This window comes from Mustela lutreola, chromosome 8 (assembly GCF_030435805.1).
Source record: "Mustela lutreola isolate mMusLut2 chromosome 8, mMusLut2.pri, whole genome shotgun sequence".
Taxonomy (NCBI): Eukaryota; Metazoa; Chordata; class Mammalia; order Carnivora; family Mustelidae; genus Mustela; species Mustela lutreola.
The window spans coordinates 97,574,974-97,601,010 of NC_081297.1; the positions used below are offsets into that span (position 1 = coordinate 97,574,974).

The 26,037-nt window shown below is 37.1% G+C and overlaps 1 protein-coding gene across 1 annotated transcript; it reads left to right on the top strand.

Annotated features, from left to right (window-relative positions):
* The first annotated feature begins 463 nt into the window (after positions 1–463).
* Positions 464–25,579, top strand: CLEC1A (C-type lectin domain family 1 member A). The gene is made up of 6 exons (XM_059186139.1): positions 464–2,089; positions 14,173–14,271; positions 16,094–16,270; positions 19,580–19,731; positions 22,019–22,137; positions 23,443–25,579. Exons 1-6 carry the CDS (start codon positions 1,975–1,977, stop codon positions 23,591–23,593), a joined length of 813 nt encoding a protein of 270 aa, XP_059042122.1. The 5' UTR covers positions 464–1,974; the 3' UTR covers positions 23,594–25,579.
* Positions 25,580–26,037: the final 458 nt, after the last annotated feature.

Here is a 26,037-nt window from a genome sequence, read left to right on the forward strand (position 1 = left end):
TCCATGTCTTTTTATTTGGTATGCTTGATTTAGCTAAGCTAATAACCAAAACATGGGAAAGTATTGATTAAATAATACAATTATATTTTACTGATTCAAGAAGGATTTTTGGACATTATCTAAAACAGTCTTTTCATTTCCTTCTCAGCTTGGGAAATTTAGGTAAAAATTATTACCTGCTTTCCTGGAGTCACATGTAACATCACATGTAGTTAGCAATAATTCTAAAAGTCCTGACTTCCAGTTAAATGTGTAATTTGTTCATGACCATGGTCTACAAAATGTTAAATTGAGTTCATACACTGTAAGAGGAAAGATCATTGAATTGACAATAGGAGAACACTTTAAAAAAAATCCAGCGTAGTTAACATACACTGTCCCATTAGTTTCGGGTGACAGTGCTGCTATACTTGCACACATTACTCAGTACTCATCGGCTAATCTTAATCCCTCTTAATCCCCTTTACCTATCACCCCACCTCCCCTCTGGTAACCGTTTGTTTATTCTCTGTAGTTAAGAATCTCTTTTCTGGTTTGTCTCTTTTTTCCTCTGATCATTGTTTTTTCCCTTAAATTCCACATATGAATGAAATCATATGGTATTTGTCTTTTTCTGTCTGTCTTATTTCACGTAGAATTATACTCTTTAGCCCTACCATATCATTGTAACTGGCAAGATCTATTCTTTTTTAATGGCTGAATAATACATATATATATATCTATATCTATATCTATATCTATATCTATATTTTCATCTATCAATGGGTACAGTGGCTGCACTGATTGCATTCCCACCAATAGGACAAGAAGTTTCCTTTTTCTCCACATCCTTGTCAACACTTGCTATTTCTTGATTTTTGGATTTTAGCCATTCTGGCAGGTGTGAGATGATAGCTCACTATGGTTTTGATGTGCATCTCCCTGATGATGAGAGTGATTGTGCATCTTTTCATGTGTCTGTTGGCCATCTGACTGTCTTCCTTGGGGAAATGTCTGTTCATGTCTTCTGCTCATTGCCCAGGGTCCAGAAAAGTATGTGGGGGTAGGAGACTGGGAGTTGGCCTGGTTTATGCCAGTCTCCTGGGTGAGGAGACTGAGGCAAGCATAACTAGAAAGAGCAGGTCTTCTGAAGCAGTGTGTGTGGAGTGGGGTGTTGGGGGTTAGGGGTGTGTGTGTTAGCAAATTAGGCACCACACTGGTTTCTGCAGTTGATTGCTGTTTATGATGAGGGGCAGGGAAGGGTACTGGCACCTGACAGCTCCTTTGTTCCTGGAGAAGTTCAACAGGAGAACACTTTTGAAGCTCATACTATCATTAAGACACTATGTGACTTTAAAACAACCACTTCATCTAACTGGGCTTCAATCTCCTTTTTTGTAAAAAGGAAAATGTAGAATCCATAGAGAGTCTCAAAAAGTCTCTGTGCTGACATTTCATGGATATGATGCTTTAAACTATGCCCTTGGAGAAAGGAAGAAGCTGGTTCTATGATGTCCTCTTTTCAGAAGTTAAACCTCATCTAAGTGACACTATGAGTGTCTGGTATGTAAGAGACTGGATAATATGTATTCCTTTGCCTGATTATTGCTCTGCAGAGCCTGAAGGAATCTCTAGGTGTGTTTGGATGGTCTGCCTTTTTGACACTGTACTTATACAGGAATTACAAAAAAACGAACAAAAGGGATCTGAGAAGGACAACCCTTCAGTAATTGTTCAGACAGAGACCGCCCAAATAGAAAACACATGCTGTTTCCTCCCTGCCTGACCAACTTGGCCTTCAGAGTACAATTTCCCAGGAGAGGGGCTGGGCCTGTCCAAGCAGGAACTGGAGTCAGAGGCTTCCCCCACTACTCACAGGGAGAGAAGAACATTAGGAATGACTTTCAGCGCCGTAGCTCCTGCACTATCTCCCAGTAGCTATACAGCTTCGGGGCAATCAAACTGCAGCTCAGCCTCACCCCTGCAGGAGTCCAGATGCAGGCCAAGTACAGCAGCACGAGGGACATGCTGGACTTTGATAGGGACACCATCATGAGTGTGCCATCTCGAGCCTCCTCTACGACCCAGCAGCCAGAGGCTGGGCACACAGGTACTTGGTCTCCAGCTGTCCAAACTGGTCACTCTTGAGCAGTATGTGAGATGAACTATGTCTCTGAGGAATGTGCAAAGTGAGGGAAAGAGAAAGTGTTTTCGTGACTTACACTTCTGTGTGATAACTGTGGATTTTCCATAACTTGTGTGCCATGTATACGAACATTGAAAAAATTAAACTCTAGTAGATGCACAGATGTTTGTTTTTTTACAACTTTGTTGTTGGCACAGTGGTTTGCAGTCAAGGGTATGTTGTTTTTAACAAGTTAGTATAGTGTACAAAAGTGAGATTGTATGTAGAATTCAAGCAGTGTCTCTTCTTGGCTTCCTGTGAAGGCCAGATCCAATTGCTGTTTTGTTTGCCAACTGTGATTTGATCTGGAAACTTGGATTTATGAAGGCTATCATTTTGCTAGTTTTGAGCTCAGGCTTTAGAGGGAGGTTTCCAAGCAGGCATATCAACCCTGGTGTTCTGTTGTCATAATTCTGCATCTTGAAGTTGTGAGGCCTTTCGAGAGTCATAATGGGTTTTATCATCTGTGAAATGATGGGGGATTAAAGTAAATGTCTTCTAAGGTCCTTTAGCTCTCAAATTCTGTGATTTGCTGATTAAATAGTGGACTCAGATGAAATTATATCCTGTCTCATTCCCTTTTATTATTTTTCAGTCCATGGAAGAGAGAATTCCCATACATAGAGAAGGATCTTATTTCCTGGGCAACTCAGTATACACACACACACACACACACACACACACACACATGCACACACACACACATATGTATAAAACAGAACTTATTAACCTTATACTCCAACCATCTTATAAGAGAGGTGCTTTATATATACAAGTGCTTAAAATAATTTCAGGCACATAATACTATATACATGTTTACTGTCAGAAACATTTTATAAATGAAGAAACTGAGAACCCAGAATACTTAAGTTATTTGTCCAATATCACAGTTTTTTTTTTAAGATTTTATTTGTTTATTTGTCAGAGAGAGAGAGAGCACAAATAGGGGGAATAGCAGGCAGAGGAAGAGGCAGGATACCCACTGAGCAGGCAGACTGATGCGGGTCTTGATCCCAGGACCCTGGGATCATGACCTGTGCTGAAGGCAGATGCTTAACCCACTGAGCCACCCAGGCATCCCCAATATCACAGTTTGTAAGCAGCACACCTGCTATTAAATCCTAGTCCTGTTTGTGTTCTACTGTGAGGTCTTTCCACTAGAACTCAAGTCACATTTCTGCCTTACTTTGGCTGAGTTGCCCAAGGAAAAAATCCTTCTCTATTTATGTGAATTCTCTCTTGTAGGTACTGAAAAAAAAATATTTTTATTACTATGTTAGAAGGTGAATTATTGGAAATTAAAGTATAAGTTGGAAGCTAAATGTAACAAATTATTTTATAATTCAATTCAAACACTTCTCTTATAAGGCGGTTGGGGATAAGGTTGATAAGTTATGTAAAGACCTTGGCATATTGCAGACATACCAGAAATGTGCCTTTTCTTTCAATATAAAATTCCTTGAGAATTCCCAAGTGTTCTCTTTAACAGAACATAATTTTTGTGTCAGTTGACAGCAGAGTGGTTTTCACTCAATGACTGTATTTTAGTATGTCCTTTCTCTTTTGACAGTCAGATTTCCTTTACCTCTATAAATCTGGGCACATACATTTTCACTCTTCTCTTCCACTTCTTCTTTATCACATAGTTTTTAGGTTTTCTTCCTTTTCCCCTTTCTATTCCCTTTCTATTCACTGAGTGATTATCACCTGAGACCTCCTGATGTGACATTTTTTCTTTTCTTTTTACTAAACCCTATTCTAAGCTATAAGAAGATACTGGGGACTTGCATCCTCCTTGATGAGAAGCAAATGACAACATTGGGATGTCAGTTTCTGTGGCCACCGGATGTGTGTAATAAGATACATTATATTTTCCTCCAACAAATCCTGTGAAGAATCAGGTCTTGGGGCTGTGGTTTTAAGTGGCTTGTGTATAACTTCATTTTTCACCTTTGACTAGAGCCAGGAGCTCTCACAAGGATTGGTGATCAGCATAATCAGGAACAGAGTGTACAAATAAGTTCTACTGAACTCAAGGGTAAGAGGTAGGTGGGGCAGGATGAAACACTTAGCGAAACATCTGGCAATCTTTCCATTGAAGTGGAAACTGAAACAGTAGGAATAGAGGTTACAAAGTGTCTTAAAGGCAAACTTCTGTAAACAGTTATCTTACCCTACACATATGATACCTTGTTTTCGTCTTGTGATAATGCAAATATGTAGAGGAATGTCCCTACAGAAGTTTAGTTATGTCTTAAAAAAATTATTTGATATAATATTTCTTTTAAAATAACAGAGCAGGGGCACCTGGGTGGCTCAGTTGGTTGGACGACTGCCTTCGGCTCAGGTCATGATCCTGGAGTCCCAGGATCGAGTCCCACATCAGGCTCCCAGCTCCATGGGAAGTCTGCTTCTCCCTCTGACCTTCTCCTCACTCATGTTCTCTCTCACTGTCTCTCTTTCAAATAAATAAATAAAATCTTTAAAAAAAAATAAAATAACAGAGCAAAAATTGTTCCAAGAATATTTTGGCAATGCAGAAGATTTAAATTCAACATAATATTGTGGCATCATTATGAATGGAAAGTTAATTTTTTTCTTTAGAATTAATAAAGATAAATTATGTATACTCATTTATTTTCTTGATTTTCATTTTTCAGTATAAAAGTTATGTTCATCCTTAAAAATGCTAAACAATTAGGAAGATAAAAAAGAAAAGTGAAAGACATCGTCCATCTTTCCAAAGAAAGTTCACGTTCAGGTCATGCTCAGGTTCACGTTATGCCCAGTAAATTGCAAAGTACTAATAATCATACCATAATGCCAAATATGGTATGATCCCTGTTTATAAGGAAACTTAAAAGTCTAATACAACTCTTGTTTATGCAATAAGTATGATAAGGTGCCACAATGGAGGTATATACATGATACAATGAAGATCCTGGTCACTTCTTTTTTTTTTTTTTTTTTAAAGATTTTATTTATTAATTTGACAGAGAGAAATCACAAGTAGACAGAGAGGCAGCCGGAGAGAGAGAGAGGGAAGCAGGCTCCCTGCTGAGCAGAGAGCCTGATGCAGGACTCAATCCCAGGACCCTGAGATCATGACCTGAGCCGAAGGCAGCGGCTTAACCCACTGAGCCACCCAGGCACTCCAAGCCTGGTCACTTCTATTTGGTAGGGGTAGAGGAGATTGGGAAAGGTTTGAAGGAGGAAATGGCCATGGAGTTGAGTTGACTTGAAGAGGTTCCACATTATATGAAAGCAAAAATGGAAGGGTTTAAAGGCCTGGGCTGCTATAGTCAGACAGATCCATGAGAAAAAAGCTTTGGAGGTCTTAAGTAACTTTGTGTTTTTGGAGAACAATAAGCAATACAAGCAGTATGGAAAGTTATAAAGGGTCTATTATATTATACTCAGGAATTTTGATTCTAAGTCTCTAAAATAAGCTCACGGAAGGATTTAAACAGGGAGTAACATAATGAGTTTTGTGTTCTCAGAAGACCATCTTGGCTGCAATGAGGAAGATGATTTGAAGGAGTAGGAAACTTGATGAGCTAATAGGGTTATTTTGCACTAGTCTAAGCAGGAGATTAGAGGAACCTGAACTGAAGTAGCAGGAGAATGAGGAGGAGGAATCAGAAGCTGAGGAGGTAGAGTTTAAAGACTTGATGACTGGTTCTAAGTGGGAAGACAAGGAAAGAAAGAGCATAGGTCCCGTCGGATGTTATGTAAATGGTGCTGCTGATAACTAAGATAGAAGCTACAGGAGGAATGGGAATGATGTTGAATCCAATTTAAGTTCAAGATGGCTGGGAGAGAAAGAACATGCAGTTGGAGTTGCCCAAAGACCCTTGTATACGCTGCATGGAGGAAATAAGGATTCTGAGCTCCATTTGTATGTGAGAATTGTCAACATTTCGGTAGGAACTAAACTTTCTGAGGATGAGCTATATCACTGAGGATGAGAAAGGAAAATGAAAAGACAAAAAGCCCAAAGGAATAGAGTACCAAGGAGAGACTCTTGGGCAATATACCAAGTGAGGGGAGGATGACTGAGAGATTTCAATAAAAGTACGAAAAATGAATGATAGACAGCGGTGAAGTGGAGAGAGAGAGACATTAAGGAAGCCACAAAACAATACCCTCCTGCAAGACAGCAAAGTCAATGGTAATAAATAGTAAATTTAAAAAATAATAAGCAATAAATACTGCAGAAAGTTCAAGTAAATGGAAGGTTAAAAACAATTTGTTGTTTCAGCAGTAAAGAGAAAAATAGATTATTGGTAATTTTTAATAGCAGGGGTTTAAAAGGACCATAATTAAACAGGAAAATAAATACTTTGTCACTTTCCTTTTTTAAAATTTTCTCTCTTTACGAGAAGCCAGCTATAAAGAGAAAAGATAAAGTGTGAGATCTGAGGTATTATGAGTTTGCATGAATGCATCTTAAATTTATTTTTTTTTAAGATGTGAGATTCTAACTCAATTGTAGCTTGAAAAGAAGTGCAGCAAAAGCAAATCACAGTTCTAATATACCAGGGAGAGAGAATAAAATCACTGATGAACTAGAATTCTTACATAAGATTAAATATAAATTTATCAAAAGAATATGATAACTTATTTGGGTTTAAGAAAAAAATAAAAACACTTTGGTGATAAATTCAAGTTCTACTTTCCCCCTACTGATATTAATTACAATAGTCTCAAATTTTTCTAGTTTTTTAGCTTCATTTCCTCAATGAAGCATAAATCTTCATTGAAGTGTCAAAGCATAAATTGATTCACATTATATGTAATTGATTCCACAAATCTTTAGTGCACACCTACTTAATATCAAGTGGTATGGTAGGCATAGGAGACCCCCCCCTTTTTTTTTTCCTGTTGAAGTATATTTGAGGAAAAATGCTACATTAGTTTCAGGTGTGCAGTAAAGTGGTTTGACAAGTTCATGCATTACATTTTGCACAAGAGGAGCTACCATCTACCACCATACAGCACTATTACAATACCATCCATTACATTTCTTATGCTGTTCCTTCTTTCCCTTGACTTACTCATTCCGTAGCTGGAAGTCTGTACTTCCCACTCCCCTTCACTCATTTTGTCCATCCTCCAACCTGCCTCCTCTTTGCAACCATCCATTTGTTTTCTGTATTTATGGGGAGACCCTATTTTTAGGTGCTTGAAGAAGTGGAAGGAACAATTTGAATCAATTATAAGGAAACGTTATGTAGTACTATTGGATATATGTAGGAGACCGCAGAAGTCAATAGGGGTGAATAAGTTACTGATTGCATTTACTCATGTGGGGTTTTTTTTTTTTTTAAGATTTTATTTATTTATTTGACAGAGTGAGATCACAAGTAGGCAGAGAGGCAGGCAGAGAGAGAGGAGGAAGCAGGCTCCCTGCCGAGCAGAGAGTCCGATTCAGGACTCAATCCCAGCACCCTGAGATCTTGAACTGAGCCAAAGGCAAAGGCTTTAACCCACTGAGCCACCCAGGCACCCCTCATGTGGGTATTTTTGAATGAGATGACATTTGCTCCGTCTGTAAGGCAGAATCCAAGTTTTCCAGGTAGAGCAAGATGGAAACTAGTTGTGAGGACTACATGTGCAGAGATTATGAATTTTTGAATTTTTTGATTTCTGGCTGGAATTTAGAACAGGATATGATCATTTGGGAATCATCAGCAAATGATTCAAACACAGTGGCAAGGTAGATTATTGGGTAGAGGAATGGTTAGTCCTCAAAGGGAGGGTATATGAGGGGGCATGTGGGCAGATGAGGCTAAAAAGTAGGATGAGAGTCTACTACGCAGGGTCTTATATAGCATGCTAAGAAACTTTTTTTTTTTTTCCTTAAGGAAGAGATTAAATTTATATTTGAGAAAGTTCTCCTTGGGGGTAGAGTGGAGAATGTATACTTTAAGGTGGCAATTCCTGAGATATTTCATAATAAAGTGAAAAGTAGTAAGCAGTAGAGTCTTTCTACAATTTCATAAGGAACTGCCATATAAGCACAAAGATTAATGTGGGATTTTTTGGGAGAATAAGAACATGATTTAAAATATTTAAATCTGGAGGGAGAGTATTAGTACTTCTGGCTCCATCACTTACCAGCTGTGCAGACCAAAGCAGATTAGGCAATTCTTAAGTACTAAAAATCCAAATAAGGGTTAAGAACTGTTCCATCTTAAAAAATATTTGGATGAGTCAAATGAAACACTACAGCATACATGATATACTCAGGAGTTGTTCTCAGAAGCTGTGTGTCTGTGAATAAGATAACTCACCTCCCTAGGACTCAATTACCTACCTATAAAATGGGGTCCATAATAGTATCTATTCATAGGCTGTTATATGATATGAAATAATGCATTCAAAGCCTTTATCTTAGTAACTCCAGGAGTGTTAGCAATTGTTATTAATAGTGATGCTATTTTTAAATTATATTTCATAAGTGAAACTCCTTAATTGGGATATAAAATTGACTCAGCTAAATTTTAGTATATATACCAATATCTATCTATCTATCTATCTATCTATCTATATATTTGGCTTTCTAATTGCCATGAGTTGAAAACTTGATGATAATCTGGAAATAGTTTATACATTTTTAGATGTATATTCCTTTGAAATTATAGGAAGACCAAGACCCATTTACTTTTAGCAAGAATGAAAATATCGAATATTTGAAATAGACTCATAAGATAAGGAAAATATGCATTTTCACAAACACTGAAAAATACCTTGACCATTCTCCCATGATGAGATCTATTATGTGCTGTACGTGCTTAAGGAAACAAGAAGAAGTTGCTAAAAAGACATTTACAATTTTAAAAATATATCCAAAAGTCAGATATCCAATGAGCAATATCTCATGATTAAAATATATTAAAAGTAATTTCTGAAATATTATGCACTTTGTCACCAGTGTATTCCCCATTTGTCTGTGAGTTCTGGTCAAGAGGAAATATACAATGTGTGGGGTTAAGCAAGGCAATTTAATCCTGGTTCCGCCCCTGGTTTGCAATGTAGTTTTGCACAAATTATTTAAAGACCCTCTGTTTTTCCTGGGGCACCTGGATGGCTCAGATCATGATCCTGGGGTCCTAGTCCTAGGATCAAGTCCCCCAGCAGGCTCTCTGATCAGCAGGGAGTCTGCATCTCTCTCTCTCCCTCTGCCCCTCCCCCCTGTTTGTAGGCTCTCTCGTTCACTCTCAAATAAAGAAAATATTAAAAAAAAATAAAGCCTCTGTGTCTTTCCCAGCTTTTATTATGCTTTCTATTTCAGAGTCATGCTAATAGATTACATCTGGCAATACATGTTTCATTTCTCCTAAGCTCTGGGAATGGAGGTGTATAAAATGTCCCCTTTCTGATGCTTGTGGAAGAGTAACTGGTCAAGTATGAAAGCTCTTCATCTACCAAAGTTTCTTATACTTACAAAGGAATTTGTGTTCAAAACTTGACCTTAGCACTGTAGCCTTTTATAGTATAGTTATAGTAAAAGGATACAGGAAAGGGTTGTTTTTTTTCTATATATATCTTATTATTCTTAAGGATGTTTATATCATTCCTTGCCCTGTCCACACCTTTTTCTAAACATGCCTCAGGAGACAGAATAGGGGGTTCTCTTCCAAAAAATAAACCACAATAAAGCCAAGCCAAACTGAAGCTCCTCCCAGTCAGCTTATTTTTCTTCTTTTAAGTTGGGTGTGGTCCCTAGAGAGAGACCTCATTCTGATCAAGGCACTTGGGATAAAATTTAGGGATATTAAACCTAAAGTTAGAAAAATAGAGAGAAAAATGGCATAAAAAAAGTTTCACTTTTTTTTTTCTTTTGTTTCGGGTATAGAATTTAGTGATTCATCACTTCCACATACCATCCAGTGCTCATCACAAGAGCCCTCCTTAATCCTCATCACGCACTTAGCCTATCCCTCCACTCTACTCCCCTCCAACAATCCTCAATTTCTTCTCCATAGTTAAAAAAAAAAAAAAAAAAAAAAATGAAGGAGCGCCTGGGTGCCTTAGGTCATGATCCCAGAGCCCTGGATGAAGTGTAGCATGAGACTCCCTGCTCAGGGGGAAGCCTGCTTCTCCCTCTCTCCCTGCCCCTGCCTATGTTCCCCCTCTCTCTGTCAAATAAATAAATAAAATCTTAAAAATAAAAATGAAACTTTCAGCTCCATGGTTTTTCCATCAGGGAAGCCAGGTTCCTAGGAAATTGCCATATGCACTATAGAAACTCCCTGGGGTTGTGTTTTTCTGGGTCCTGAGATAAAACAAAGAGATTGTGAATATTGAGAAAGAGACGCAAGAAGAAAAAAAAAAGTAAGGAGGAGGAAGGGAGAAAAAGAAAGAGAGAGATAAGAATCAGGAGTAGAAACATTTCCAAATGACCGGGGAGAGATGACTCATTGGAAGAGAATTTTTCAAACTTTGTTCCTTAGCAGAAGATACCTTATACTTTCATCTTCTGTCTTAGAGACAACCTTAGGAAGGATGATCTGTTTACACAGATGTAACTATTATTAAATAATATTCTAATTCCTTAAGTCCATGCCCCCATTCTACAGTAAGGATTTAAGATTATTCTTTTTGATCCTTTGGGCAGAAGATCAGCACTTCTGGTGCCCGAGTATTATACAAGGAATAATAGGTTCTTAAGGAATCATTTGGTTGATTTCCACAGTTGTTCTTTTCCTTTACCGTCTTATTAAATAGTAAGATAATTTTGGCCAGGGAAATACCAACTATAAGAAGGAGCAACATTTAAAAAATAGTTTATGCCTGGGGCGCCTGGTTGGTTCAGTTAGTTAAGTGACAGATTCTTGGTGTCAGTTCGGGTCATGCTCTCAGGATCTTGATCGAGCCCCGTGTCCGGCTCTGCTCAGCACAGAGTCTGCTCGAGATTCTCTCTTTCCCTCTCCCTCTGCCCTTCCTGCTCATGGTTGCTCTCTCTCTCTCTCTCAAATGAATGAATGAATGAATAAATAAATAAATAAATAAATAAAATACTTCTAAAAATAGTTTATGCCTTTCAGATGTGTACTAATAGAAATAGGTTTGAGCAGGGATAGACATGCATATAACAGATATTTATATATAAATGACTCACTCATTCATTCAGTGTTAATTGGGCTTCTTCCATCTGATGTTCTAGGTGCTAAAATTGATGTTCTTCTAGTGAATAAACAGACTATAATAACCCTTTCTAAAAGGAGCTTACTTTCTACAGCTATAAACCAAAAGAAATGAGTAAGGTATATCATATTCTTGATGGTAATAAGATGTATGGAGAAAGATAAAACCATCACCGGTATTTCTGAAATCTGGAACTATCTACCTACTTAAGCTTCTTGAGCTACACAGAACTTTCAAGAGACTTAGGGTTTGGAAAGGATGTTTAGCTTAAACTGTATTCTGCCCTCTGATCTTGTTCTTTTATGTTCTGGTGACTTGAGATACTCTTAAGGTCAATGCATTGAGAAGCCAACAATTTCCAGGAAAATTTAGACCAATCTACTTAGGCAAGCTAATTGAAGGAAATAAGAAAGAAAACAAATCTCTCCAATATCTGTTCATGTTTCAGAATCTCACACAAGTCTGAATAGAGACCAGTATGGCTAGAAGATGAATTTAGCTGAGTCCAAATTCTATTGTCAGAAATAATGCTGAAAAGTCAACAGAGTTTTAAAAAAAATCAGTGAAGTGTAACTTTAGATAATCCTCTGTGCCTCTATTAAAAAATTACATAGTTAAAGTCATATTAAGTTTTTACAGTTTCATTCTTTATTCATTTACTCATTCAAATACGTATTTAGCCCTTATGTGGCGGGTACTACTTTCAGTACTGGAAATACACTGGTGAACAAGATAGACAAGATTACTGTTTTCAGGGGCACCTGTGTGGCTCAGTTGTTAAGTGTCTGCCTTTGGTTCAGGTCATGATCCCAAGGTCTTGGGATCTAGCCCCGCATCAGGCTCCTTGCTTCTCCCTCTCCCACTTTCACTGGTTGTGTTCCCTCTCTCATTATGTCTCTTTCTGTCAAATAAATAAATAAAACCTTAAAAAAATTACTATTTTCATGGAATGTACCTTCCACAAGAGGGAGGATATAGAGGAAAACAAACACATGAAAACCATGAAAATATTAATAATCTCATTTTTAAGAAACATATGTAATGGGGTTATGTATTAAAATGAACTCATGGAGCTCTTCCAAGGATGCACTTTTTTAAAAATTTTTATTTTTTTTAAGGATGCACATTTAAATGGAAAGCTGAGTAGCAGTGGAAAAAAACCTACCAACAACTTGCTGAAGCTTAATTAACAGTGAGGAGAGGCAGCCCTAACTCCAAAGGTACTAGAACTGGGACAAGCTTGTTTGTTTCAAGGACAAACAGAGGCCATTGTATGTAGAACACTTGAATGAAGGGAGAGTAGTTCAGGAAAGGATGGAAGAAATAGATGGGGTCCAGAAGAAAAAGACTCCTGTAGAATTTTAAGTGCAAAAAAATTATTGGAAGTTTTTAAGTTGGGAACTAACATAATCAAATTTCAATTTTGTTAAAAAGAGAGATCTGAATCTTCATGAGGAGTGATTCAGATTTTATTCTAACTGTAATGCAATCCACTGAAATTTTTTTTTTTTTAAGATTTTTATTTATTTATTTGACAGACAGAGACCACAAGTAGGCAGAGAGATGGGGGGGGGGTGGAGGGGGGGAGAAAGCAGGCTCCCTGCTGAGCAAGAGAGCCCGATTCGGGGCTCGATCCCAGGACCCTGGGATCATGACTCGAGCCAAAGGCAGAGGCTTTAACCCACTGAGTTACCCAGGCACCCCTCCACTGAAAATTTTTAACAGACATGATTATTAAGGGAAAATAAGATTCACTTTTTAAAATATATCAATCTTAGTGTCTGCTCTATGATTTTTCCTTATCTTTCTACTAGACTGTAAATTCCAAAGGATAGTAATCACATTTTCCATTTCTATCTTTCCCACTTATCATTCCCCACTTGAAAATAATGTGTAACACAAATCTCTATACCTAGACTACATTTTGTAGAGGACTTTGTTAAAAAGGAAATGAATTTGTATGTCTTTAAATTCAAGTCCTAAGGAAGTGAAACACAGGTCTTAGAGACTGATCGAAGTTTTATTGGGGTTGTGGCTATCCCTTTGTTTCATTTTAATCACAATGCTTAGATGCTACATGTACCTAAGAGGTTGGGGGATGGGAGGGTCTTCCTTGTGTGATATCACAGGTCTTTTAGAATAATGGCTAACTTCACTAGATAATGGATTCACTGTTGACTCAGTAGAACTGTAATTAACAGCAAGCAAACTGGTGGGGGCATAGCATTTATTATTTAACTGCTCAAAATTGAGTTAGCTTAGATCCCTCCTCAATAAACTGATGATCATGTCTCTTTATAATCCATTTTTGCAGAGATAGAAATCCAATGAACTAAAAGAGGGACTTTCAATAAAGAAATCCCAAAAAGGAAAGAGTAAAATGATCATTTCTCATTACCGATATGCAATTTTCTTTTCAGTGGAAGCACAGATGAAACTCAGTGGCAAGGTGTTTTGTAAAAATAACAACAAATTAATTTCATCTCTTCTCTGATGATGTGAAAAATTGTTCCCTGTTCAGGCATTCTCATGTCTTTCATAACTCAAATTTTGACAAAAAGAAGGTTATGCACACAACCTTATAAAGATAAGGGCAATGCATAACTTGACTCCGTGCTAAGTAGAACTGAGGGTGTCAGGGTTATGGAAATGGGCGGGACCGGTGAGGGAACACTCCTGTGGAAGGGAGGCTTGGCACTGAGCCTTCTGACAGCGGTTCAGAGGACAGAGGGAGTGTTATCCAGCCTCTGCTTACTGTTGCTCTTCTCCAGAACCAGCTCTTCTGACTTGCTGGTGGAATGAATCCAAGAGAAAGACAAATCGAAATCCTGCCTTTTCCTCTCTGTTCCCTGCAGGGCGCCGGCCTCCCTCTTCAGTTTGGCGTCCAGTGGCCCTGACTCTGCTGACTTTGTGTTTGGTGCTGCTGATTGGCCTATTAGCCCTGGGGCTTGTGTGTAAGTCTGCGCTCTGACTGGGGGAGGACGGTGGTTCTAAGGTTTGTCTAGGATGAGAAATACTTGTTATGGATTTTTTTTTTTTTAATTTAATTCTGGAGCCTGTGGATAATTCAATGCACCTTATTCTATTTTTTTTTAAGATTTTATTTATTTATTTGAGAGAGAGAGAGAGACATGGAGAGAGGGAACACAAGCAGGGGGAGTGGAAGAGGGAGAAGCAGACTCTCCACTGAGCAAGGAGCCTGATGAGGGATGGCATCCCAAGACCCTGGGATCAGGACCTGAGCCGAAGGCAGATACTTAGTGACTGAGCCACCCAGGCGCCCCTCAATGTACCTTTTTCTAAAGCGCTCATTGAGATGATGAGCAGTGAATGCAGCATTAAAATATAGCAATCACTGGACAGCTAGACTTTTACATTCTGTTTGAGATAAGCAGGTTTTATCTGTTTGTCTACATGCCAATATTTAAAATCAGCATTTTTTTTTTTTTTTTTTTTTTTGAGTGGGGCAGCGGAGGTCTCTGGATGGGGAGGAACAGAGGGAGTGGGAGAGAGAAAATCTTAAGCAGGCACCAGGATGAGGGCAGAGTTGCACCAGGGTCTTGACCCTGAGATCATGACCTGAGGCGAGATCAAGAGTCAGATGCTCAACCGACTGAGCCTCAAAAATCAACAATTTTTAATGAATGTATGATTTAGCTCTATTTCATTCTACTAAACAGTACAGGCTGTGGTTTTTGCTCTTAGTACGCATGGCTCAGCAGCTAACACAGAGAGGAGATTTTACTTAGAGCTACTCCTCTCCTTCTATAAGGAGAGCAGAATAGGTCCTTAATTTCTACAGTATTTCTCAAAAAATTCAGGAAACTATAGAATCATTTTGCAAAATCTTGTGAAAACTGAAAAAGGAAAAATGCATATGAAAAAATCTTTTATTTTCAAACATTGAAGACAAGCTCAAAAAGTAAAAAAAATTAAAAGAGAGAGAGAGAGAGAAAGTGGGTGAACTTGCTTCATGAGATTGAGACCCTACAGTAATGTTTCCTGATCAGTTGAAGAAGGTGGCTTAAGGTAAAAGGTTACATTGAAGAGCAGGTCAAACATTTGGTTTTTCTAAGAAATGTTTGAACTTTCCTTCATTATCGTAGCTTTTTAAAATTAAAAAAAATATATATTTCTTAGTGTTTCTTTCATGGCCCCCCAATTATTACTTCATTTTGATATAATTTGTTTCATAACCACCATTCTTTTTAGGGATGTAAAGCAACTCTCATGATTCATGAAGGATTTCTCTACTTAGATTTAGAAATCTGGAGTTTATTCCTAAGTGTTGAAATTTTCTAGCCAAGTGATACTAAGGAAGTTGCTTGTCCTCACTGATCCTGGTTGGAAGCTATAAGATAATGGAAATGATGATATGACTATTTTATGAATGAATGAGATAACTATATGTGGTACATTGTCAATACTCAATATAATAATCAATAGATAAATGGATTTGTGATTTTAGGTTGAGCAGCGGTTTAAGAGTATATACATACTATTTATTGAGCAATAGATATGGTTAAGGAATTGAGTCCTGAAGTTAGAAACTGTTACTATGATTCTACATTTTCAGATAAAAAGATGGATTCAGAGATGTTAATTTGTCCGAGACGATGCAGTTTATCATGTGCTACAGTTCAACTTGAACACAGGCAATATGAAATCTCAGAGCATGAGATTTAAACAATACGACATTTTGTCTTCCCCACACGAAAAAGTAGAAATAGAAATGAAAAAATGGCCTGTCCAGTCTGACTTGGTAACTTGGGTTAGTTTTTCAGTTCTACCAGCTTTCCAATACCCAACAAGACAGCATTTCTCACAAGGAAGAACGATTGGGGAATCTCTCCCGACAGCTGCAGTCTCTCCAAACCAGGAACAGGAAGCTTGCAGAAATCCTGCAGCGTGTGGCTGAAAAACTGTGTCGTGAGCTCTATAACAAAAGTGGAGGTGAGTAGGGATCGCTAAGCTCCCTCTGCCAGTTGGCTCCCTCAGGCTAGTTGTCATTATACAGCTGACCTTCCTATCCGAGTGCCTGGGAGTCACGTGTCACATAGTTAATTTTCTGGTAAGCTTCATGAAGAATTTAGGCACCTGGGTCATCCCCCACCATTGGGATCGTGTAGTTTGGATACGTCTGTGTTGTAATACATAAAGGGATTCTTCAAGCTCAGACATTTTAAACAATAGAAGCAATTAATGTCCAATAACCAAAATAACACTGCAAATATATAACACAGGGTTATTCCTCAGTTTACCTCAGCACCTAAAGACCTACCAGTAGTCTACATTTCATAATGTGTTTATACATTTTTCTCCTTAAGAATTTAACAAGCTCATAAAATTTCTCACATTTCAAGAATCATATGGGGATCAGTTTAAAAATGTTGAGGGGCGGAATCAAATTACAGTTATTTAAATCCACTGCGCCTTGTCTGGTTACCATAAATCGGCATTTCAGTAATAATGACAATGCCAGTGGAGATGAACCATGCTTTGATAATCATGTCTGGACAAGACAGGAAGCATCACTTCAATCTTGTACCTTTCCCTCCCATCTTTTTTGGGGTTTTGTAGCTTCTAACTCTTCAAGTTAGCCTTCCCTTCTCTTCCACTCATCTTGCATGTATAGGAAACAATATACATTCTAAGTCACGACTTTTTATTTTTCTTTTGGGGACTTTAAATTAGGATGAAGTCTTCCTCTTCCACTTCCCACACTAACCAGAAGGCCAGATTGCGTGGTTACCCAGTAAAATAACACCCACAAGCACATTACCACTTCTCTAAGTGATTCTTCCCCACATGATTAATGATCTCATCGGTCACGGTTTTTTTTCTTTTCTTTTTTAACTTTAGTGAGGATGGACACACGGAATTGAATGTATTTAAAATGTACAACATGATGATTTGACATACAAACACATTATACAATGATTATCAAGTTCAAGATAATTAATATATCTACTACTTTGCATAGTTTTGTTTTCTCTTCTTATGTTTCTGACAACCCTCTGTGTGTTTGTTGGGGGCCATGTCATCAAAAGATAATCCAAGTTTCTCTGAAACCAGTGGTCTCGGGAATTTACATCTAGCTGCATAAAGACAAAAAGAAAACTTTGTATACAAATAAACTATATTTTGTTTTAATATAAAATCTATATGCAAATGTATTCATGATATTCCTGTTCCCATGAAAATATTCATAAAGCTTTGGTTTGATGTTAGTTCTCAGTGTTATTTTGCTGCTCTCCATTTCTTTCCCATTATCCAAACATCCATCTACTCTGCCACACAAGCTAAGATTTACTGAGCACATACTGTTGCATATGATGCAAAACATATACAGATTTCTGCCCTCCTAGACCTCTGATTCTATTACAGTGATGGTAAAAATCAATTTAAAAAGGTAAAATAAGATGATCAACTCATCCCATGGGGTTTGCTCAAATCTTCTCCAGTTTTAGTATTAAAAGTCCTACAATTTGGGAAAGCCTAGATTTCAGGCACGCAAGAATGGTTGGCCAAACTAAATATAATATATAAGAAGGTAATCAATCCTATGGAAAATGAAGTAGATAAAGTACGAGGCATCAGGATTCCGGGATGGTGGGTTGCTAATTACATAGGGATACCATAAATTCCTAATTAAGATAAGGGTATAGGAGCAAAGATTTGAAGAGTTAGGGGGGTTAGCTATGTAAGCATATGGAGAAAGAATAAGCCAGGTAGAGAAAACAAGAAGTGCCCTGAAGTGTGAATGGAGGTGCATATTCAGGGAATAATATGGCGTCTGTGTGCCTGGAGCAGAGGGAGGGAGGGGAGGACTAACAGATGTAGTAGTGATTATACATTGCATTAGGTGACGTTACCAGGGATTTGGCTTCTATTTTGAGCAAAGCAAGGATTCATTACAGGATCTTGAGCAGAAGAAATAATAGATCTGACATGAGCATTTTAAGGCTCACACTGCAAATATGTTGAAAATACACTGGAAGGAGGAAGAGTGAAAACAGAGAAATCACCTAAGAGATGGCTTTTGTAAGTAACCCAGGAGAGAGCTGATGGTGCCTCAAACTAGGATATAATCAGAGGAGATGAATGCATGATGGAATAAAAGGGGACATGAGAGAAATAAAGGAGTCAAGGATGGTTCCAGAGTTTTGGGGCAAAGCAATTAGGAGAGATGTGATCAAATGAAATGGGGAAGAATTCTGTTGTTATGAGTGGGGAAATGAAGGGAGCAGGAGTGCTATTTGGGGCGTGTTTAAGTAGAGATCTGAATAAGTAGTTTGGTATAAGGTCTGGGCCAGAAATATGAACTGACATACAAAGGCATCTCCTCAATTATTTATTTATTTTAAACTGTTTTACCTTAAGGAAGATTTTCAATATACAGAAAAAATTAAAACAATAACGTAATTTCCAAGTGCATGTTGACCATTTTAACATGTTAACATTTTGACACCGGATTGTTCTTAAAATAAAGACGTTTTTATGGAATGATTGAGTTCCCATCCCACCATCAGGGAGCTGATTACAAGTGACAACTCTCAAGGGCTCAAGTATCCTCATCAAAGTTAAAACCATGGCTCTCAGGGACTAGTTCTTATACTTATGACCTCTACCTCGGTAGTCCATCTCACCCTTGACTTCTACACTTACTTTGCTGACTTTGGTGACCACCTTAATTTCTGACAATGGAGATTTATCATTCTAAATCATACTTTGCTTAGTATTTGTGTCTTTTTCTTCTATAATTTTATTTACTTGTGTTTAGAATAAGAAAAAGGTCCATATCTTATTGGTATATGTTGAATTACAGAAATCCTTTTATAATTATATAAGAGGATTTTGAAGAAGAAAACTATGGAAGCTTCAGTTCTTTCTTAAATATAAGCTGTAATGAGTTTTGGAACATATGAGAAGTTCTTTATGAAACTGAATATCCTCTGTGGATTGAATTATATAGGGCAAGAATCAAGGAAGTTCTAATCGTTCATTGCTAGATTCCAAATTCCATGAAAGCAGGTAGTGTCTGTTTTAATTTTTACCATACACTCAGTATTAATTATAGTTTCTGGCATATGGAGAGTATTTTATAAGCATTTGTCATTACCATTCCTGGGCAATTAAATATCGAAAAGAAAGTATTCTAAATATTAAGAATACTTGAGTCATCAAATACTATATAATTCCAGGATAGGAACGACAGCAGACCTGGATAGAAAATAATATTAAAATTGGTTTCTTTCCAAGAGCACAGATGCAGCCCTTGTCCAGAAGAATGGAAGTGGCATGGGGACAAATGCTACCGATTCTATAGAGAGAGCAAGAATTGGCAAGGCTGTGAATATTTCTGCATTGCTGAGAATGCGACTATGCTGAAAATAAACACACAGGAAGTACTGGTAAGATCCTGGTCAGTGCTTGAATTATTCTCAAAACGGGTCCTTAAAAGAGCTATACAAGAGTATTAAGGAGTCAGTGTCCCCAGACTTTCGCCCTTACTGCAATCTCTTACTCCTATGGTTTTGAGTGATTCCTTGAGTATATAAAAACTGTTCTGCTCTCCACAAATAAAATAAAAACAAAACAAAAACCCATAAGAGGAAGCTCTTCAAAATCCCCACAAGTCAGGAATCAAATAAAAAATTCTTTAATTTCTTACCTTTTTTGTTTGGGGCAAGAAGGGAGCGATATCGAAGCCATGTTAGAAAGATGAGAATAGCATTTCTGTTCTTCTGTTATAAAAGGACAAAGCTTTTAATTGAAAAACATTTAATTAAATCATTATATAACCTGCAGATAAATATCTTGTCTTCCAGAAATTTATAACCTAAAATAGACTAGTTGAGGCAAATATGAAAGTAAAATTACAAATAACATGTATTAAGTATATGCAACTAAGACAAACTGTAAAATCATGTAATTTTTCCCACCCTTTTAAAAAATATTTATTACTGCCTTTGTATTCAATCCCTTAGGCATTGTGACCACTTTTTATTTATCGTTGTTTTAGCAGAAGTCTTGGCACAGAGTAATTTATCAACAAAGGATTATTTAATTGAAATAAATGCTTAGCTCACTATGCAAATTCTTGTCATCCTTCTAGTTACATCTTAATTCCTACCCACTTTTCTGAAATCTGTGGTGAACGTAACTCTGAAATGTCTCTCTACTAAAATAACATTTTTTTATCCTTTCTCAGCAGCTCAATTTAGGCAGAAAAGGAGGTAATTTATTTGACTGAGACAATGTGTCCTACTGTAAGCCCACCTAATTTTTCTTATTCTCTTCTTTTCCTCCACCTCTAGCACAAACCAAGGACACAGGTTTATTATAATTGAGTTGTACTATATATAATGGTAGGAAATATTGTAAAAGTTATATAGTGCTTTTGTCTCATGCACTTCAAAGATTTATATACATTTAAGTCATTTTCATATGACTTATTTTTAGAACTTTTAATTTGAGGTGTCTACCATAAATTGGAAGTATTTTCAACTGCACTTCCTTTAATATGCCTAAGAGATGACTATTGCTTAGTGATAGTTTCATATCTACTTCCAAAGATCTTTTATTGAACCAAACTATGGTTCAATAATTATCTGGAGGGTTGAGGACATAAAACAAGGTATGTATCCTTAAAGAACTCATAGTATAGTGAAGAGTCAGTTGTGTCTCACTCTTGTTTTTTTCTTTTTTTTAAAGATTTTACTTATTTATTTGACAGAGAGAGATCACAATTAGGCAGAGAGGCAGGCAGAGAGAGAGAGAGAGGGAGAAGCACGCTCCCTACCGAGCAGAGAGCCTGATGCGGGACTCGATCCCAGGACCCTGAGATCATGACCTGAGGCAAAGGCAGCGGCTTAACTCACTGAGCTATCCAGGCACCCTGTGTCTCACTCTTGATTTCAGCTCAGGTCAGATCTCAGGGTCATGAGATCAAGCCCCAAGTTGGGCTCCCTGCTCAGCATAGAGTCTGCTTGTCCCTCTTCCCCACCTCAAATAGATAAATAAATTATGAAATCTTTAAAATTTTTCAAAAAAATTTCAATATAAATATTAGAGAAGGAATTATATATATGTGTGTATATAAATACTAAACAAAAATATAAATACACATATATATATGAAAAATTTCTTTCTCCTCTTCCTTGTCTGAGACATAGGTCATCCCTCCAAATTTTCTCTTACCTCTTTTTGCATTAAAGTATATTCATTGTTCTCTTCTTCCTGGTCAGTCCCTTTGCAGGTATTTATAAAGATTACTTTATCCATTTTTACACTTTTCTTCCCATATTCTTCCATTTCACAGTCAACCCACATCTCTTTGTAAATCCGCCCCCCTGTCTTTTTTTATATAAGTCTTAGCGTTTACCCTGTGACTTGAAAATAATAGGTCATTTATAAATCTTCGTTGATGTGATTCTTGGTTTTAGAAGATATTTATATTTATTTAGAACATAATCTTGGTTTTAGTATATATTCAGACTTAGTAAGACAAGATAAATTCTTCAGCTTGAACAAACTGACCTGAGAATGGACACTTTTTCCCTCAAGTATACTATCACCTACGTGGGGCAGGACTCATGTCCTGTTTTCCTATTAAAAGTGCTTGCTGGCCCTATGTATCTCTCTATCTACACAGTATAACATCTCTAAAGCTAAAGATCTTCTTGTGTGCCTTCACAGGAGTTTGCCATGCCTCAGAGCTACTCTGAGTTTTTCTACTCTTATTGGACAGGGCTATCTCGCAACGGCAGTGGCAAAGTCTGGCTGTGGACTGATGGAGCCCTTTACTTCCCCGAACTGTAAGACTTCAGAACATTTTGTGGGAAAAGAATTTAGTAGAGAACTTAGCTTGAGTGACCCAGTTCAGCAACTTGCTTCAATAAGCAAAAATCAAACCTCCACTTTGTATTGGATACTATGTTTGTAGGAGGATGTACAGGGATGTATAACAATAAAGCATAGTGCTTGCTTTTGACTGACTTATAAACAAGTAAAGGAGACATACAAAATGTTAGTAAAATAGTAAGGACAGTTCTCTGTCTGGATGCTTTCAGAGTTTTCATTTCAGCCTCTGATATATCTGGAGCATTATTAAGTATTTGGGATTCGCTGAGTGGGGGAGAGAGAGACAGAGACACAGAGAGAGAGAGAAAAGAAGGAAGAGGAAGAAGAAGAGGAAGAGGAGAAGAGAGATTTTATGTATGAATAAGCTGAAACCCAGGTTAAGATGGTAACTTGGCTAAGACCACACAACCTCACAACTTATCAATACCCAGAGATAATATAAGACCTCAGAATTCTTGGCTTTCTGTGCAGTGTAATAGGGAGCACATTTTTAAAAGTACAGTTTCTGAGGAGCACCTGGATGGTCCAGTCAGTTAAGCATCTGACTCTTGGTTTTGGCTCAGGTTATGATCTAATGGTCCTGTACTCAGTATGGAGTCTCCTTGTCCCTCTCCCTCCATTCCTTCCCCCACTTATGCTCTCTCTCTTTCTCTCTCAAATAAATGAATAAAATTTTTAAAAATACAGTCTTGAGAATAAATTTACTGAGGCTATAAGGAGCAAAATTATCCAAAAATTGGTTTTACTTATGTGAGTATTAGATGAGATTGTGCATGATATCTTTTGAAATAAGTCAATATAATATCTGTTGTAAAATATATTACAATTTGAAGCCATGTTTGAACAGACATCTTTCTTCTCTCTATATATATATTATATGGGATTTAGTCTCCCAAGAAATAAAACATAATCAATGTAATCATTTTTATTTTATAGTTAATTAAATGGAGTCACTGAGAAAGTAGCTGATTTTTCAGATGATGGCAAAATATAACAAATTTGGATTATAGTATGTATCTTAGTTTTAGTTACAAACAGTTTTTTTTTGTTTTAGATGAACTGATGCTTCTAGGAACAAGTATGACAATTGAGGGGCTGAAAAGAAAGAGCTTGGTGACTCCATCTCTCCAGTAAATTCATTCTGTGTATCTATTCTATAATTTTATCACATTAGGAGTACTCTCTATGTACTTTCAGGGTATTTAATATTTCATTTTAGAAGTAAATTATGATTCAGTGAAACTTTTTTTTTCTTTAAGGTTTGAGATTACAATAGATTTTACCAGCCTAAGAAGCAGAGACTGTGTGACCATCCTCAATGGAAAGGCTTTCTCGAAGGACTGCAAAGAGTTGAGGCGATGTGCATGTGAAAGAAAGGCGGCCATGGTGAAGCCCGAGAGCTTCCATTAGCTTCCCTGAGCCATGGACTCTCCCACCATAATTGCAACGTCAAGTTCCCTTCAAGGAGACTGAAGATCAGAACAGAAGTCAGTCTGTTTATGTGCAACTCTAAGAGTTTGGTTTCAGTTCCTATTTTCTCCCATGTGGTCCATATTTATATAATTCAACAAAAAGGTTGAGTCAAGCAAAGTCAATGCAAAGGATATTTGAGATCTTGGAACATGGAAAAAAAATAGGAAAGGCAATTTTTCTGACTGGTGCAAGAAGCATTTTCATGATCCCCAGCATTTCTGAGCTTGGGTTCATGCATGTATTTAGTCACAAAGAAATCCCATGTGCCAACAACCAGTCCCAGAACCTTGCAAAATTGTAATTCACCTTCTTGACTTTCTAGTGTTCTATAACACTTTCTAGTGTTCTTCCTTCTCAATATCTAGTATCATCTTCCTGTTTCCATGTCTTCCTTCATATTTGGAGAAGGAAGAAACTTATTGAAGTAGGGGAAATAAATGTGCATAACATTGTTTGCCCCAAATGTCAAATAGTCTGTAAGAAATTAACAATCATTTTCTATACCATGCTCCTAAATACATAATTAATTCTTTCTGTTTGCCTCACACCATATTTTTCCCTTCCAGTCTCTCAATAAAGCCCCTATCTGCCATGTCGATGACTTGCTTCCTACTGGGATAATTCTCTTTATTAGAATCTTAACTTCTTCCAAACTTACCTCCCCATATCCGTTGAAGAATCCAACAGCTGGGGCACCTAGGTGGCTCAGTCAGTTAGGCGTCGATTCTTGATTTCAGTTTCAGGTCATGACCTGAGGCTTCTGGAATCAAACCCTGTATCAGGCTCTTTGCTGAGTGGAACTTGCTTAAGATTTCTTCTCTCCCTCTCCCTCTTTCTCTGTCCCTCCCCACTCATGACATCTTGCTCAAAATAAAGAAAAAGAAAATGTACTCCAATGATTTTGTCCTTTCCCTAGGAAATTCTTCCAGGAAATAAATATCCTCAGCTCAGTTCCATATCCAAATTACTGTCCCTGATGTTTCCTTCAGAGATATTGAAGACCAGAGCAAAAGTCAGTCTCTTTATGTGGGTCTATAATAGTTTGGTTTCAGCTCCTATTTTTTTTTTCCATTTGATCAGTGTTTATGCCTTTCAGGTACTGGATATTTAATAATAATAAATGTAAGTAATGTGAAATGTGTGTGATTGGAGAATAGATTTGTGATTTGGGGACAATTTCAGCGTGGAGATGCTTTTCAAAAATGATAGCAATCTGTGTTTTGGTTGTTTGTGCCTTACAGAGAATTTGTAGGGATTCTACAACAGTACTGATTACTTGAGGAAGATAAAATCTTTGAGAAAGACTTGCTATCTTCAAGAAGATGATTTTAACAGTTTCCTGAGATGAAATCCTTTGAGGCTAGTTTGCCATCAACACATAGCTAAAGATGAGTTAATAAAATCTCAGTAGGGTGAATTATCCAATAAGGTCATGGAAAATGGAAGAGAGACTGTGACATCTGCACACATCATTGGTTTGTTGTGTTGTGCCCCTTTGCTCAGGATGCCAATATGCACAATCTTAATAGGGGTTACTGCCAATAACACCATCGCATCCAGTGACTTTGTTGATTTATAGATAGATGAGTTTTAGGGGCTTAATGCTAGTGAGGATCATCTAGTATAAATCTTTATTTTTCAGCAATGAAAACTAGGGTGCTTCGGTTTTATTTTCAGTAAACACCTATCACACGGTGAAATGACATTAAGTTAGCAAACATATGATAAGAACATTTCTGTATTCATTTTCATAAGACTGTGTTACTTAGCAATCACTACTTGCACATTTCTTCCTTATGGATTTTCTTTTTGAGTTTCTGTTGATTATGAAATTTCTTCAGTGCTGAACAGATTTTGTGTTGATTCATTGTGTCATGCAGAAAAACTGTCTTTGTGGTTATAAAATAAGATTTTTAAATCTCATGTTTTGATCTATTATTGGGTGAATCACTTTATTTCACTAAGCTTATTTCATTAAGTATAAAGTGTAAAAGGGGGTGGGATTATGGACATGGACATTGGGGAGGGTATGTGATTTGGTGAGTGCTGTGAAGTGTGTAAACCTGGTGATTCACAGACCTGTACCCCTGGGGATAAAAATATATGTTTATAAAAAAAAAAAAAAAGTGTAAATGTTTATAATTTTCTCATGGTGCTGTTGTTAGCTGAAATGAAGTAAATGTGAAATTAGTTTTATAATCCAAATTGAAATATAAAATGTAAAAGATATTAAAAATATGTAAAAAAAGGATTTAGTAATTTTTTTAAATAGGGGAACACAAACAAACAAAAACAACCCCTTTTTTAGAGACCTGTATTCTTTAGTAAATTGTAAAGAGGCACTTACATTGGAAGGCTGTGGATATTACCAAATATTTTCT

Excerpts from the sequence above, each read along its gene's own strand:
- CLEC1A (XM_059186139.1), top strand. The coding sequence starts at position 1,975 with ATGCAGGCCAAGTACAGCAGCACGAGGGACATGCTGGACTTTGATAGG. Across the intron at positions 16,271-19,579 it reads GCTCTATAACAAAAGTGGAG|AGCACAGATGCAGCCCTTGT; the intron begins GTGAGTAGGGAT and ends TTTCTTTCCAAG. Across the intron at positions 22,138-23,442 it reads GCCCTTTACTTCCCCGAACT|GTTTGAGATTACAATAGATT; the intron begins GTAAGACTTCAG and ends TTTTTCTTTAAG.